The 16,580-nt window shown below is 36.9% G+C and overlaps 2 protein-coding genes across 3 annotated transcripts in view; one reads left to right on the forward strand and one right to left on the reverse strand.

Moving 5' to 3' along the window:
* The window catches only part of crfb16 (cytokine receptor family member B16), a 10,487-nt gene extending 3,378 nt beyond the window's left edge, over positions 1–7,109 (forward strand). For both annotated transcript variants that reach the window (XM_058627480.1, XM_058627488.1), the window contains exons 4-7: positions 2,588–2,712; positions 3,223–3,376; positions 3,771–3,910; positions 6,714–7,109. In XM_058627480.1, the coding sequence (XP_058483463.1) occupies positions 2,588–2,712; positions 3,223–3,376; positions 3,771–3,910; positions 6,714–6,968 (674 nt within the window). In that variant the 3' untranslated portion in view covers positions 6,969–7,109. The remainder of the gene's footprint in view (positions 1–2,587; positions 2,713–3,222; positions 3,377–3,770; positions 3,911–6,713) is intronic.
* Positions 7,110–7,306: 197 nt separating this feature from the next.
* On the reverse strand, positions 7,307–13,505 carry LOC131458290 (uncharacterized). Its single transcript, XM_058627263.1, has 3 exons — positions 13,390–13,505; positions 11,341–11,379; positions 7,307–10,074 (listed from the first exon to the last, which is right to left on the reverse strand). The coding sequence occupies exon 3, from the start codon at positions 9,934–9,936 to the stop codon at positions 7,948–7,950; it is 1,989 nt and encodes a 662-aa protein (XP_058483246.1). The 5' UTR covers positions 9,937–10,074; positions 11,341–11,379; positions 13,390–13,505; the 3' UTR covers positions 7,307–7,947.
* Between the last annotated feature and the right edge of the window lie 3,075 nt (positions 13,506–16,580).

Here is a 16,580-nt window from a genome sequence, read left to right on the forward strand (position 1 = left end):
GTATTTTATTTTGTAGGAATAACTACTAACATGAAAGGTAAAATAAAAAAGTGTATCTTATTTAGAAGGAGTAACTACTAACATCAAAGGTAAAATATTTTTTTTAATTTTATTTAGTAGGAATAACTCCTAAAATGAAAGATAAAATAAAAAGTGTATTTTATTATGTAGGAATAACTACTAACATGAAAGATAACATAAAAGTGTATTTTATTTAGTAGGTATAACTCCTAAAATGAAAGATACCATTAAAAAAGTGTATTTTATTTTGTAGGAATAACTACTAAAATGACAGATAACACAAAAAAGTGTATTTTATTTTGTAGGAATAACTACCAAAATTAAAGATAACAGAAAAAAAAGTGTATTTTATTTTGTAGGAATAACTACTAAAATGAAAGATAACAGAAAAAAGTGTATTTGATTCTGTAGGAATAACTACTAAAATGACAGACAACATAAAAAGTGTATTTTATTTTGTAGGAATAACTAATAAAATGACAGACAACATAAAGAAGTGTATTTTATTTTGTAGGAATAACTACTAACATGAAAGGTATAATAAAAAAGTGTATCTTATTTAGAAGGAGTAACTACTAACATCAAAGGTAAAATATTTTTTTTTAATTTTATTTAGTAGGAATAACTCCTAAAATGAAAGATAAAATAAAAAGTGTATTTTATTATGTAGGAATAACTACTAACATGAAAGATAACATAAAAGTGTATTTTATTTAGTAGGTATAACTCCTAAAATGAAAGATAACATTAAAAAGGTGTATTTTATTTTGTAGGAATAACTACTAAAATGACAGATAACACAAAAAAGTGTATTTTATTTTGTAGGAATAACTACTAAAATGAAAGATAACAGAAAAAAAAGTGTATTTTATTTTGTAGGAATAACTACTAAAATGAAAGATAACAGAAAAAAGTTTTTTTGATTCTGTAGGAATAACTACTAAAATGACAGACAACATAAAAAGTGTATTTTATTTAGTAGGAATAACTCCTAACATTAAAGATAACATAAAAAGTGTATTTTATTTTGTAGGAATAACTCCTAATATGAAAGATAACAGAAAAAAGTGTATTTTATTTTGTAGGAATAACTACTAACATAAAAGGCAAAATCATAAAGTGTATTTTATTTTGTAGGAATAAGTACTAACATGACGGATATCATAAAAACATGTATTTAATTTTGTAGGAACAACTCCAACTTGCTAAAATTGGACTTGCTAAAATGACAGATAACATAAAAGCATGTATTTTATTTTGTAGGAATAACTACTAGAATGAAAGATAACGTAAAAAAGTGTATTGTATTTTGCAGGGATAACTACTAAAATGACAGATAACATAAAAAAAGTGTATTTTATTTTGTTGGAATAACTCCTAAAATGAAAGATAACATAAAAAGTGTATTTTACTTTGTAGGAATAACTACTAACATAAAAGGCAAAATAATAAAGTGTATTTTACTTTGTAGGAATAACTACTAAAATGACAGATAACATAAAAAAGTGTATTTTATTTTGTAGGAATAACTCCTAACATGAAAGATAACATAAAAAGTGTATTTTATTTAGTAGGAATAACTCCTAAAATGAAAGATAACATAAATAAGTGTATTTTATTTTGTAGGAATAACTCCTAACATGAAAGATATCATAAAAACATGTATTTTATTTTGTAGGAACAACTCCAACTTGCTAAAATGGGACTTGCTAAAATGACAGATAACATAAAAGCATGTATTTTATTTTGTAGGAATAACTACTAAAATGAAAGGTAACATAAAAAAGTGTATTGTATTTTGTAGGAATAACTCCTAAAATGAAAGATAACATAAATTAGTGTATTTTATTTTGTAGGAATAACTACTAAAATGAAAGGTAACATAAAAAAGTGTATTGTATTTTGTAGGAATAACTCCTAAAATGAAAGATAACATAAATAAGTGTATTTTATTTTGTAGGAATAACTCCTAAAATGACAAATAACATAAAAAAGTGTATTTCATTTATTAGGAATAACTCCTAAAATGAAAGATAACATAACAAAAAGTGTATTTTACTTTGTAGGAATAACTACTAACATAAAAGGCAAAATAATAAAGTGTATTTTATTTTGTAGGAATAACTCCTAACATGAAAGATAACAGAAAAAAGTGTATTTTATTTTGTAGGAATATGATATCCGTACTAACATGACGGATATCATAAAAGCATGTATTTTATTTTGTAGGAATAACTACTAAAATGAAAGGTAACATAAAAAAGTGTATTTTATTTAGCAGGCATAACTCCTAAAATGACAGATAACATAAAAAAGTATTTTATTTTGTAAGAATAAGTACTAACATGACGGATATCATAAAAACATGTATTTTATTTTGTAGGAACAACTCCAACTTGCTAAAATGGGACCTGCTAAAATGACAGATAACATAAAAGCATGTATTTTATTTTGTAGGAATAACTTCTAAAATGAAGAATAACATAAAAACATGCATTTTATTTTGTAGGAATAACTACTCAAATAACATTAAAGTGTTAAAGGACAAACCTTTTTTGTCCTGCAGGTGTCCTGACAGTGCCGGACATGAAGGTGTCTGCCGTGGGCGACACCCTTCAGGTGTCTTTTGACAAAGTCCCTCCCTCTGCCGTCATCAGGGTGACGGTGTGGAGGTCAGGCAACGAGCTGAAGGTCAGAGTTCACTTCCTGTTTTTGCTCTTTTGTTCTTATCTGTGGGCCACACGGTGGTGTAGTGGTTAGCACTCTCGCCTTGCAGCGAGAAGACCCGGGTTCGAGCCCCGAACAAGGGCCTTTCTGCATGGAGTTTGCATGTTCTCCCCGTGTGTGCGTGGGTTCTCTTCGGGTTCTCCGGCTTCCTCCCACAGTCCAAAAACATGCAATGTGGGGATTAGGTAAATTGGACACTCTAAATTGACCATAGGAGTGAGTGTGAGAGTGAATGGTTGTTTGTCTGTCTCTGTATGTGGCCCTGCGATGGACTGGCGAACTGTCCAGGGTATACCCCGCCTATCGCCCGATGTTGCTGAGATTGGCACAGCACTCCCCACGACCCTCTGGTGGAGGATAAAGCGGTAGATGATGACTGACTGTTCTTATCTGTCACATCTTCCTTCCTTTTTTCCTGTTTGTAACTGCATTCATATAAACAATCGGACCTCAGAAGTCTCTCACTCTCTCCAGGCTGACGTTTACTCAATAGCAGCTGAGCAGGCGGGACTGAACATCGCTGACCTGCAGGAGGGAGTGAAGTACTGCGTGCGAGCGCGGCTCATCCTGGAGAATCAGCTCCAGAGCAACAGCACCGACACTCACTGTGACGTCATCCCAGGTTCAGGTTAGCACCAACGATTTCTAAAATGACCTTCACTGACCTTCACCGACCTTCAATGACCGTCACTGACCGTCACAACCTTCATTGACCTTCATTGACCTTCACTGACCTTCACCGACCTTCACTGATCTTCACCAACCGTCACCGACCTTCACCGACCGTCACTGACCTTCACCGACCTTCACTGACCTTCACTGACCTTCACCGACCGTCACTGACCTTCACCGACCTTCACTGACCTTCACCGACCGTCACTGACTGTCACCGACCTTCACTGACCTTCACTGACCTTCACCGACCGTCACTGACTTTCACCGACCTTCACTGACCTTCACTGACCTTCACCGACCGTCACTGACTGTCACCGACCTTCACTGATCTGCATTGACCTTCACAGGTCCTGCGTGGAGAACAGTGACCACAGTGACGGTGACCATAGTCCTCATGTCCGTCCTCTTGTCCGCCATCTTCTCCGTCGTCGTCCACTGTGACTTCTGTCAAACTTATTTCCAGAAAGATCCACATCCGCTGTCGCTGGTGAGGAACAAACACACGTTTCAGTTTGACTAAAATAAGAACGTAGTTGACAAACTTTATATATATTTGAAATGAACAATAAGTCAGTTCTGTATAAACACATATTTAATACATGTCCAGTCCACACAGTACTAACAGATCTCACATGTAAATGTTTCACATGATTAAACAAATGTAAATATTAGACTTTTTTTTTTTTTTCTCCGTTTTCGGCGCCCCCTGCGGATGACGGCGCCCCTAGCATTTGCCTATACTGCCTATGCCCAGGGCCGGCTCTGATTGTGTGAATTCAGTCATTGCAGGGTTCCTGAGCGTGAACCGCCTTTTTAAGGTCCTTCATTGAGTTTTTCTTAAGCCATTCAGACGTGGACTTGCTGGAGTGTTTTGGATCATTGTCCTGCTGTAGAACACTACCACCACCATGTTTGACTATTCTGTCAAACAGAATGTTACTTTTACACCAGATGTAACGGGCGCTCACCTTCCAAAAGTTAAACTTTTGTTTGGTCAAAAGACTTAATTTCTAAGAGGGACAACCAGAAACATTTGCGTTTGCCAAGAGGGACAAACGCAAATGTTCCCGGTCTTGCTGGCATTTTGGGACTTGCTGGTCTTTTGAGACTTGCTGGTGTTTCCGGTCTTGCTGGTGTTTTGAGACTTGCTAGTGTCTTAGGTCTTACCGGCGTTTTGGGACTTGCTGGTGTTTTGAGACTTGCTAGTGTTTTAGGTCTTACGGGCGTTTTGGGACTTGCTGGTGTTTTAGGTCTTGCCAGCTTTTTTGGTCTTGCTGGCGTTTTGAGACTTGCTGGTGTTTTAGGTCTTGCCGGCGTTTTGGGACTTGATGGCGTTTTAAGATTTGCTGGTGTTTTGGGTCTTGCTGGTGTTTTGGGTCTTGCTGGTGTTTTTGGGACTTGCCGGTGTTTTGGGACTACGCAGCGTTTGTGAATATGCAGCTCGTTTCTCCTCCTGCATGTGTTTTGGGTCATTGCAGTGCGTTTGCCCTTGTCGGCCACTGTACTGGAAATACAGCAGCAATCGTCACGCCCCCGTGGTGCTCACTCACTGCTTCTCCCCCCCACTCACCGATAACTCCCTGCCCACTTTTTGTAGATTTTTAAAATCAGGCATTGGGCGGAGTCAGCCTCAGAACAGGGGTTTAATTTCTCTTAAATAAATAACTTAAAAACGGCATCTTTATTTAATATTTAAATTTGTTTGATCATGTGAAACATTTATGTGTGATAAACATGCAGAAAAATAAGAAATCAGGAAGGGTGCAAATACTTTTTCACAGCACTGTATATATATGTATGTATCATATATATATATATATATATATATATATATACACATATATGTATATATATATATATATATATATATATATATATATACATATATACATATGTATAAAGAAGTCCAGGGGAGTGATATCTGGTGAACGTGGTGGCCAAGGAATTGGCCCATCCCTTCCAATCCACCGGTCTGGAAATGTTTGATTGAGGAACTGACAAACATGCAGTGTGTGAAACATACAATTTCAATGTGATTACATTAAAACAAATCTTGTTAAGATATCAACTGCCTTTGTAATACATTTTTTAAATTGTAAAGAGATTTTATGGACACCCTGTACACATATACATATATATGTATATATATATATATATATATATATATATGTATATATATGTATATACAGTTGAAACCAGAAGTTTACATACACTATATATAAAAACACATATGCTTTTTTTCTCACTGCCTGACATGTAATCAGACTTATCCTGTTTTAGGTTCGTTAGGATTACCAAAATTATTTCTATTTGTTAAATGTCAGAATAATGAGAGAAGGATTTTTTTAGACAATTTTTTTTTTTTATTCCTTTCTTCAAAGTCAGAAGTTCACATACACTAAGATTATTATGCCTTTAAACAATTTGGGAAAGCCCATATGAAGATGTCATATCTTTGGAAGCTTCTGATAGGTTTATTTATTTATTTATTGACAACATTTGAGTTAATTAGAGACACACCACAACATGATGCTGCCACCCCCGTATTTCACAGTTGGGATGGTGTTCTCAGGCTTGCAAGATTCCCCCTTTTTCCTCCAAACGTAACGATGGTCATTATGGCCAAACAGTTTGATTTTAGTTTTGTCAGACCAAAGGACATGTCTCCAAAAATGAAGGTCTTTGTCCCTGTGTGCATTTGCAAACTGTAATCTGTCTTTTTTATGTTTCTTTTGGAGTAATGGCTTCTTCCTGGCAGAGTGGCCTTTCAGCCCATGTCGGTACAGTAGTCGTTTCACTGTGGATAATGACACACTCTTACCAGCTTCAGCCAGCAGCTTCACACTGTCTTTTGCTTTTGTTCTTGGGTTGATATGCACATTTTGGACCAAAGCACGTTCATCTCTGGGACACAGAACCTGTCTCCTTCCTGAGCGGTATGAAGGCTGGACATTCCCATGGTGTTTATACTTGCGTATAATTGTTTGAACAGATGAACGTGGCACACTCTTTTGACTTTCCCATGATGTTACACAAAGAAGCAGTGTGTTTCAGGTGTGCCTGGTCTGACATTTAGCAAATAGAAATAATTTTGATAATTCTAACGGACCTAAAACAGGAAAAGTGATTGTCTGATTTCATGTCAGACAGTGAGAAAAAAAGCATATGTGTCTTTTTATATAGTGTATGTAAAACTTCTGGTTTCAACTGTATATATAAATATATATATATATATACAAATATAATAAATGTGAACACTGAAGTATATAAAGATAAAGTTTGTTTTTCAGCCATCAGTTTGGGATCTTCAAACTGCGACTGTGTGTCACGAGCCTGAAGTTTGTGATCTGATCGACGCGATGATCAACTCAGAGCAGCAGACATTAAAGAGTGATGAAGATGAAGAAGATGAAGATGTGTTTGTGTCACATGTGGACAAACAAGGTGTCAAACTTCCTTCCTCTGTGGACGTGGTGGACAGTTATTGTTCTCAGTTGCGTGAGTCCACTGCTGCCAAACAAAGTATTTTATATTTTTATGTTTAATATCGTCTCTCACTGTTTTAATTAATTTAATTAATTATTTGTTCTGTAACTGATGTTTGTTTTCTTCCTCGCTTGAGCTGCACATCATCACAATTATTAATTATTAATTCTTTTTATTAATTCTGTTTCTGACGTATTCAAGAATTCAATAAAAGAATAATAAATAAAAGTGGATGGAATGTCTCTATTTCTCTATTTAGTTATTCATATATATATATATATATATATATATATATATATATATATATATATATATATTTAAATGTGTTCCGGTATCTTTACATTTATAAGGCCATAACCTTCTACTGAACATTTAAACACAGAAATTAATCATTGAAGTCATAAATATAGGAACACAAGTCAATGACACAGTAATATTTAGAAATGTAAAAATTACAAGTGATGATTTTATTTATTTGTAGATTAGGACCTAATATAGAACACAAATAATATGTAGAAATTCCGAAACTATATATATATACTGTATGTATATATATATATATATATATATATGTGTATATATATATATATATATATATATACATATATGTATAAATACATATATAGTTTCTGAATTGTATATGTATGTATATTCATTGTAATGATCATTTGGCGACCTCTTGTGGTCTTTTAAGGCAGTGGTTACATTTGCATATTGATTCATTATTTTAAGTCATTTACAGAACTAAAAACTGTGGACTTGATCAAAAACCATACCACTTATTTCATCTGTCAAATGATTCTGCTGTAAAATAACTGTAAAAATAAATGCAGTGACATTAAAGTGAAACAGCTCTGTGGCTACTGAAGCTTATGTAGCTACTGTAGCATCAGTAGCTACATTAGCTTCAGTACCTGCAGTAATGTAGCTACTGTCGCTACTGTAGCTTCAGTGCTGTGTGACTCAAAGTCTTAGAGCTGAATTTTACGTTTGACACAGATCCATAAATGTCCATATTCCTTCTGTGCGTCAGCCATTTTACTTCGGGTCTTCATCGGAGTCTGTCTCGTCTGAGACTATCATACAAACGTTCTTGCCGTCTTCATTTTCACTTTCATTACCAGTAACAGCAAAATGTTCCTCATCCTCATCCTGGTCTAGATCTAAATCAAGATCAGACTCGTCTGGTTCGGCATCAGACTCTGCCTCCTCGGATCTGGTTTCGGCATCAGACTCACTTTGGTTGACACTGTTGTCTGGTTGATTTGGATTAAAACAGTCCAGATCGGTAGGTGAACTTTGAAGGAGTTCCTCTCCTCGGTCCACTTTAGCCATGTACTCTGCTTTTTCTCTCATGCCGATCAGATACTGGACTCGTTGTTTCCAGCCGGACTTGGCCTCAGACTTCTCTCCCTCGATGAGCATGTCGATGTACTCTGGTGTGGACAGAGGATTTGGCTTCAGCGCAATCTCTTTTAGTCGGTTCAGACACCCGGCGGACTTCTCCATGAGTCTGACCACCTCAGCCTGCACCAGATCGTACTCCGCTCTCAGCCGATCGATCAGGGCCTGAACAGGAGATTTCGCCTGCGTGGCTTGGAGGTATTTCTCTTCCAGCTCTTTCACTGTTTTGCTCTCCACGACTTCCTTGTACTCAAATTTGTACTTTTGATTATAATGGACATTCCAGATACATTTACCTGGACACTGATTACAGTAACCATTTGGCGCCATTGCCCAACAACGTATTTTATCGGAATCGTTTGCGTAGATACAATTATCGTGACAGGTGAAGTGACACTGCTGACAGTTGGTGAGGTAAATTCCACTTCCTGAAATATCAACCTGAAACGGCTTTGTTACTCTGACCGTGATCACAAAATCCTTGTTCCTGCTGATCTCGGCCTCGTGCTCTTTGAGTTGCTGAGCCGTTTCCTTTATCTCCTCGAGCTTGGCTAACCCGATCTTCACCTGCTGCTGCAAACTGTCGACTGAAATCTCCAGCTGCTGTCTTTCTCTGAGGACGTCCTTTGTCATCGTCAAGCTTTTCGTATCGATCACATTCAAGGCAACAAAAAACCTCTTCATGCTTCTCATGCCCATGTTCCAGAACATCTTATCAAAGTCTCCGTCTTGGTCGTCCGAATTCATGTTCTCTGCTTTGGACGATTTGTTGTCGGCAAATAGTGCCGAGTTATTGAACTTGAAGTGAACGGGCAGTCCTTCAGGTGTTGTCGGACAAGGGACGCCTGAGGCGTTGATCGCCTCCAGAACTGGTGGACGTTGTCCGTCTGCAAATGTCACCAGAACCCTGATGTTCTCTGCCACGTTTTTGCCAAAGATTGCAAGAACTGAATCAAAAACATATTTTTGCGTGGGTGTGAGTCGTGCTAACGCGGCCTGAGCTACGAAACACACAGCATCGATCTCACTGACTCCAAGGTTAGCGGAGAAGAGATTACGCAGCTGCTCGACAATCATCTTGTCTCTTACGATGCCTCTGGTGTCTCCAAAGCCTGGAGTGTCGACTATGGTCAGCGAGAAGTTGGTCTTAAAACCTTCCTGGTGGTTGAGTTTGTACACGGTGACCTCAGACGTCTGACTCACAGCTTGTGTTATCGCGTGACCTTCATCGACTAATTTAAACCGAAAATTATCTTCCCATTCTACGCCTAACAGGTAATTGATGAAGCCATTGATGAGCGTCGACTTGCCGGCACCAGTTGCTCCAAGAACCATGATGGTGCGATTGTGTTTGACGGACTCGTTTCCAAAACGGAAACGTTTGCACCCGTCCACGTTGATGTCTTCCTTAGTCAGAGGGATTTTGAAAATGGGGAGGGGCCCAGTGTTGGGTTCCAGCGACGTGCTTTTTTGTCGTACGACATCGGCAAGCCGTAGAACTCTCTCTGACTCCGGTGGAATGTAAACAAATGTTTTGGAATCAGGGACACCAACAGGTGGCGTTTGGTGTTCAGGATTATTCGGTGGCGAAAAGAAAGACGAGATCTTCTTCAACAGATTCATTGTGGTGACGGTGAGTTTGTTTTATCTATGACTGAAAACCAATTTGTAGCAGAGGCACGTCGTTGGAGAGGGTGAGTCTTTGTTACCAGGCGGACTCATCCATTCATCTGTTATTGTGCCGTGGTCTTCAGAGTGAATCTGTAAAACAAAGTCATGCACACATCTGTAGCAGCCATGAAAAATAAACTCTATAAAATTCTTCAGTTTGAGTCATTATTGTTTACTGATGATGTCAAGAAGACATGTTGGATTCATTTGTGGACAACCAGAAACTGAAATAGACTTTTATTTTGAAAACTATGATAGAGGTTTTTTTAATGGATAACCAAAAACTGAGACTTTTATTTTGAAACCTATGGCACAGTTTTTATGGATAACCATAAACTGACTTTTATTTTGAAAACTATGGCACAGTTCTTTTTATGGATAACCAGAAACTGAGACTTTTATTTTAAAAACTAGGTGGTTGTTTTTTTTTGTTTGGACAAACACTAACTGAGACTTTTATTTTAAAAATTGTAGGTTTTTCATGGATAACCAGAAACTGAGACTTTTATTTTGAAAATGGTACTTTATTTTGTGGATTACCAGAAATGGAGACTTTTATTTGACACATTTTAATGGTTAACCAGAAACTGAGACTTTATTTTTAAAACTATGAGACAGTCTTTTTTAAATGGATAACCAGAAAGTGAGACTTTTATTTTGAAAACTATGAGACAGTCTTTTTTAAATGGATAACCAGAAACTGAGATTTATATTTTGAAAACTATGAGACTGTCTTTTTTAAATGGATAACCAGAAAGTGAGACTTTTATTTTGAAAACTATGAGTCTTTTTTAAATGGATAACCAGAAACTGAGACTTTTATTTTGAAAACTATGACAGTCTTTTTTAAATGACCAGAAACTGAGACTTTTATTTTGAAAACTATGAGACATTTTTTTTAAATGGATAACCAGAAACTGAGACTTTTATTTTGAAAACGGTAAAGTGTTTTTTTTAATGGATAACCGGAATCTGAGATTTTTATTTTGAAAAAGGTACCTTTTTTTAAATGGATAACCAGGAGACTTTCATTTTGAAAATTGTACTTTATTTGATGGATTACCAGAAAAGGAGACTTTTATTTTAAAAACTACATTGTTTTATGGATTAACAGAAACAGTGACTTTTATTTTGAAAACTGACAGTTCTTTTTTATGTATAAACAGAAACTGAGTTTTTTTTTGAAAATGGTAAGGTGTTTTTTTTTTTTAAATGGATAACTGAAATCTGAGACTTTTATTCTGAAAACAGTAATTTTTTTTTAATGGATAACTAGAAACTGAGACTTTTATTTTGAAAAGTTCAAATTATAAATGAAGAAGAAGAGAATTTAAACGACAACAAAACTGCATTAACCTGTGTTCTGTGTGTTCAGGTCAAAGTTCAACTCCAGATCTGAAAAACAACAAAGATTCAGATTATGATCAACTCTCTCTCTGCATATATACATGTGTGTATGCATATATACATATTAGGGGTGTGAACGAGATCTCGTGCTATTTCTCGTCGCGTTAAAAATCTGTCTCACAAGATTCTATTTGTGACCTGTGGGGGCACATAGACATATATACATAGACGCTGCACTGAGCGCTGAATCGTACATCGAATATATTCCATAAATAAGTGTAAAATTTGGAGTTGGAGTGAAGTTGACTAACAAGGTGAAACACAGAATTGGGTTATAATGTTTTGCTACATGCTTTACAACCAGTCAAACCAAAAAAGGGAACATTAAACTTAAAAGTAGCAATAAAAAACTAGAAGAGCTACTAGAAAACACCGTGAACTGAAAGATTAGAGTTTTATTAAAAATATTTGTGTCCCCCCCACTTCTGAAATCAAAATTACGTCCATGACTATAATAACCAGATCCTGAAATGTAGATGTGACTTGAGGGTTTTCTGAAAAAAGAGCCCTAACGTTTACATTTAACTGATTTTGATTCATAGTTTTTATATTCACAATGATGAACATATATACATATATATGTATATATATATATATATATATATACAGGGAGGGGGTTGACATTGATGAACATATATACATATATGTATATATATACATATACACACATATATATATATATATATACACACATATATACATATACACATATATGTACATATATATATACCAACCTGCTCAATGAGGCGTCTACGTATATATGTCTATGTGGGGGCAGTAATGCGCCTTTGCTACGTCTAGCCTGCCAGAACCTAAAGAAGGAGAAGGATAAGAAGAAGAGGAGGAGAAGGAGAGGAAGCAGCAAGCAGCCAGAATGACGTCGGAAAGCACCGGTATTACCATTGAAGATGCCCCCGCCACTTTCAAATCGTTTGTTTGGCAGCATTTTGGGTACCCGGCGGAAATGAGAAATGGCAGTAGAGTGACTGATAAGACACGGACAATATGCACGCATTGTATGAAAATAATGCCGTACACCGCGGCCAATACGAGCACGAGAGACATATGTGTTTTCATCGCAGCAGATATGAGGCTATTTTCTGTGGTAGAAAATCAAGGATTTCGGCGACTCCTCCACACACTGGAACCAAAGTACACCATCCCATCACGCACGCATTTTACCCGCACAGTGATCCCGGACCTCTATGGAGAGTCCAAGTGCAAGGTTGTACAGGTCCTGAAAGACGCAGAAAGCATCGCCATAACAGACGGTTGGACATCGAGAGGTACGCAAAGCTACATCACAATTACAGCCCACACAATCAACAATGACTGGGGACTTATAAATGTTAGTTTTAGTTTCAATTTGTGGAAGAAGATTATTAAAAGCTTATCCTTACATCATGTATGTAGAGAGTTATAATAAAACATTTCCAAATGCATGTGCAACTTGGTTGTTCCAGTCATATATTTTGTCTGTAGTTTTCTTAAAATCTGGTCTCGTTCTCGTGAGCTGAGTGTATCTTCACACCCCAAGTATGCATATATACGTATGAATACATATACATATATGTACACGCGCATAGACACACGTATACATGTGCCTATATATACACATGTCTATTATAATGTACACTTATAATAGTTAGTATAATAATAACACATTATACAATTTTGTTAAAAAAGTAAACATAAATGCTAAATATATGCTCAATTCCCTTGTAAGTCGCTTTGGATAAAAGCGTCTGCTAAATGACATGTAATGTAACGTGTATATATATATATACACACACTGTATATATAGTGTATGTATATACAGTAGATAGATAATTAAGGCATATTTTGGTGGTGGAATATTAAATGCCCAAAATGTATACATAAATCATAACACCTTAAAGGAAATAATGAAATAACACTTTAAACGGCTGTTAAGTAAAAACAAACATTTGTTTCCTCTGGAAGAAAAAAAAACAGCCAAAGAATCAAAGTGAAACTTACCAGATCTGTGTGTGTGTGGGTGTGCTCATGACAGGAGGGTGAGCTGTCGCTTCTTTATACACACTCGCTGAGATGGGTGTGGCTTCAGGGAGGGGGCGGGATTAGGATAAACAGACTATCTGTGATGAAGAAACACAGTAAAACCGAGTTACATATAAATAGATAAATGTCAGCACCTGTACATCATTATTATGTTTGAACTTTTCATATCTCACTGCACACGCATTCTTTTCTTTGTCCTGATTCTTATTTTGTTCATGTTTTACCACAGTTTATTATTTAAAACAGTGTTTACCAAACTTTTACCAAACTTCACAAAATGTTGTTAAAATTCTTGAAGTTTTTGGGGACCAAAAAAGAAACAACTTTTTTGTGTGTATCTGCGTCATTACCTCATTTATGAAACGTACAAGTTCCAGAACAAACAGTTCAGCCACTGCTGAGAAAATAGGGTTTTATTGTTTTCCTGGGCTCTGCAAAGCGGAAAGACTTAGACTTAGACTTCTTTTTATTGTCATTGCACAGAGAACATAGCAGTGAAAACTGGCTATGTTTAAAACTGAAATTCCGTTGCTTGGCAACCGGATAAAAACCAACAACACAGCATTGAATTTTGAGGTAGCTTACTGTATACTATGACTTAAGAAAAAAAAAAAAAGTGTGTATGTATATAAATATATATAAAAGTAGGGCAAAAAAACAGGAAAGAAATCTGTAAGCAATCTGGTTAAAGTCCCCAGCAACAATGAAAACGCCCTCAGGGTGTGTGGTTTGCATGTCACTGATGGCACTGTAGAGGCTACTTAGCGCTTGTTTGGTGTTAGCGCTGGGTGGAATGTACACAGCAACAATGGTGACGGTGGTGAATTCCCTGTGCAGATAGAAGGGTCTGCATCTCACAATCACAAACTCAATGTCCACAGAGCAATGACTGGAGACCAGGGTAGCGTTGTTACACCAGCTGTTATTAGTGTAGATGCAAATGCCACCCTCTCGGGTTTTACCTGTGAGAACGTGGCTCCTGTCGGCTCTGAATGTTGTTAGCCCGTCCAGGCTAATGGCTGCTTCAGGGACAGATGAGTTTAGCCACGTCTCAGTGAAAATGAGGATGCAGCAGTTTCTTGTTTCCCTTTTGGTGGTTAAGTCCAGCTTCAGGTAGTCCAGTTGGCTTTTAAGGGAGCGTACGTTGACGAGCAGGAAGGAGGGAAGCGGCGATCGGAATGGGTTAGCTTTTAGCTTAGCTGTAAGTCCGCCGCGACAACCGCGCTTCTGTTTCCTCCCGCTGTTTCCTCCGGTGTCTCCGTAGGCGGACTGTGCTGGTGGGAGACTCCGCTGCTTTGTAGGCCGCTGGGTCCGACTGGTGTAGCAGACCAAGGCTTTGTAATGTGATCTGGGTTTCTAAAATTACATAGTCGGAAAGACTGAATTTGCGAAAACTAAGCATAACCTGATGGTCATACACCGTTTTTGCTCTGTTCCGCTGAGAAAGGCACTTCCGTTTGCTGATGATGTCATCAGGAATCCTCACCACCGTAGCTCCTCCTGGTGCGGGCACTACTCCGGGCACATCCGGTTGCGTACATTCAACCGCAGAGGAAGAAGAACTACTCTCGTTGTAGCTGCTGAGATGCAAAGCAACCATCGTGCCAGAGGGGGAGCTGTGTATCTGAGAGCTGACGTGCTAATTACATCACTTCCAGGTACCTGGCCAATCACAGGACAGTGGGAAAGCTCTCGTTGGCTGGCCAATCACAACACAGTCCGTGTTCTGGGGGTGTGATTTTGGTCTGAAACAGTGCGGCTGACGAGAGCATCAGTGAGGAGATATTTCTATCGGCTCGTTTGCAGCGACGAGGAGGTTTTTGACCATGAAAACAAGTTAATATATGTAAGTAGACCTCCATAACTAACATATATGTGACCATGAAAACAAGTTAATATATGTAAGTAAATGTAAATGTAAATGTTAATATATGTAAGTAGACCTCCATAACTAACATATATATATATTGTTGAAAACAAGTTAATATATGTAAGTAGACCTCCATAACTCACATATATATTAACCATAAAAAGTTAATATATGTAAGTAGACCTCCATAACTAACATATATGTGACCATGAAGACAAGTTAATATATGTAAGTAGACCTCCATAACTAACATATACGTGACCATGAAAACAAGTTAATATATGTAAGTAGACCTCCATAACTAACATATACGTGACCATGAAAACAAGTTAATATAAGTAAGTAGACCTCCATAACTAACATATACGTGACCATGAAGACAAGTTAATATATGTAAGTAGACCTCCATAACTAACATATACGTGACCATGAAAACAAGTTAATATATGTAAGTAGACCTCCATAACTAACATATACGTGACCATGAAAACAAGTTAATATAAGTAAGTAGACCTCCATAACTAACATATACGTGACCATGAAGACAAGTTAATATATGTAAGTAGACCTCCATAACTAACATATACGTGACCATGAAGACAAGTTAATATATGTAAGTAGACCTCCATAACTAACATATATGTGACCATGAAAACAAGTTAATATATGTAAGTAGACCTCCATAACTAACATATATGTGACCATGAAAACAAGTTAATATATGTAAGTAGACCTCCATAACTAACATATACGTGACCATGAAGACAAGTTAATATATGTAAGTAGACCTCCATAACTAACATATATGTGACCATGAAAACAAGTTAATATATGTAAGTAGACCTCCATAACTAACATATACGTGACCATGAAAACAAGTTAATATATGTAAGTAGACCTCCATAACTAACATATATGTGCGATACGAGCATTCAATGTCACCTTTAGTACACAGCAGGTAAATACTTTGTAGATGTGGTTTGTCGTCGCGTCCATTTTCGCTGTTTCTTCAGGACATGAGAGGTGACCTTTGACCCAGAGATCACGAAAAAAAAAGAAATCAGCCCATTTCCCAGAAACAGTTTCTCTGCAAAAGTGAAAGTAAAAACACACATACCAGCACACACACACACACACACACACACCTCCCACTCTTTCTCTGTCGGTCACATGATTTCTGTGAAATCAGGCAGCTTCCTCTTTGCTCCGCCTCCTGTGATGAATAAACATGAGGAGGGTTTTTCTCAACGAGAGACGATGATGTATAAAGAGAAAAAGT

This window comes from Solea solea, chromosome 1 (assembly GCF_958295425.1).
Source record: "Solea solea chromosome 1, fSolSol10.1, whole genome shotgun sequence".
NCBI classification, from domain to species: Eukaryota; Metazoa; Chordata; class Actinopteri; order Pleuronectiformes; family Soleidae; genus Solea; species Solea solea.

Bases quoted from the DNA above. Each gene is read 5' to 3' on its own strand.
- LOC131458290 (XM_058627263.1), bottom strand. From the start codon at position 9,936: ATGAATCTGTTGAAGAAGATCTCGTCTTTCTTTTCGCCACCGAATAAT.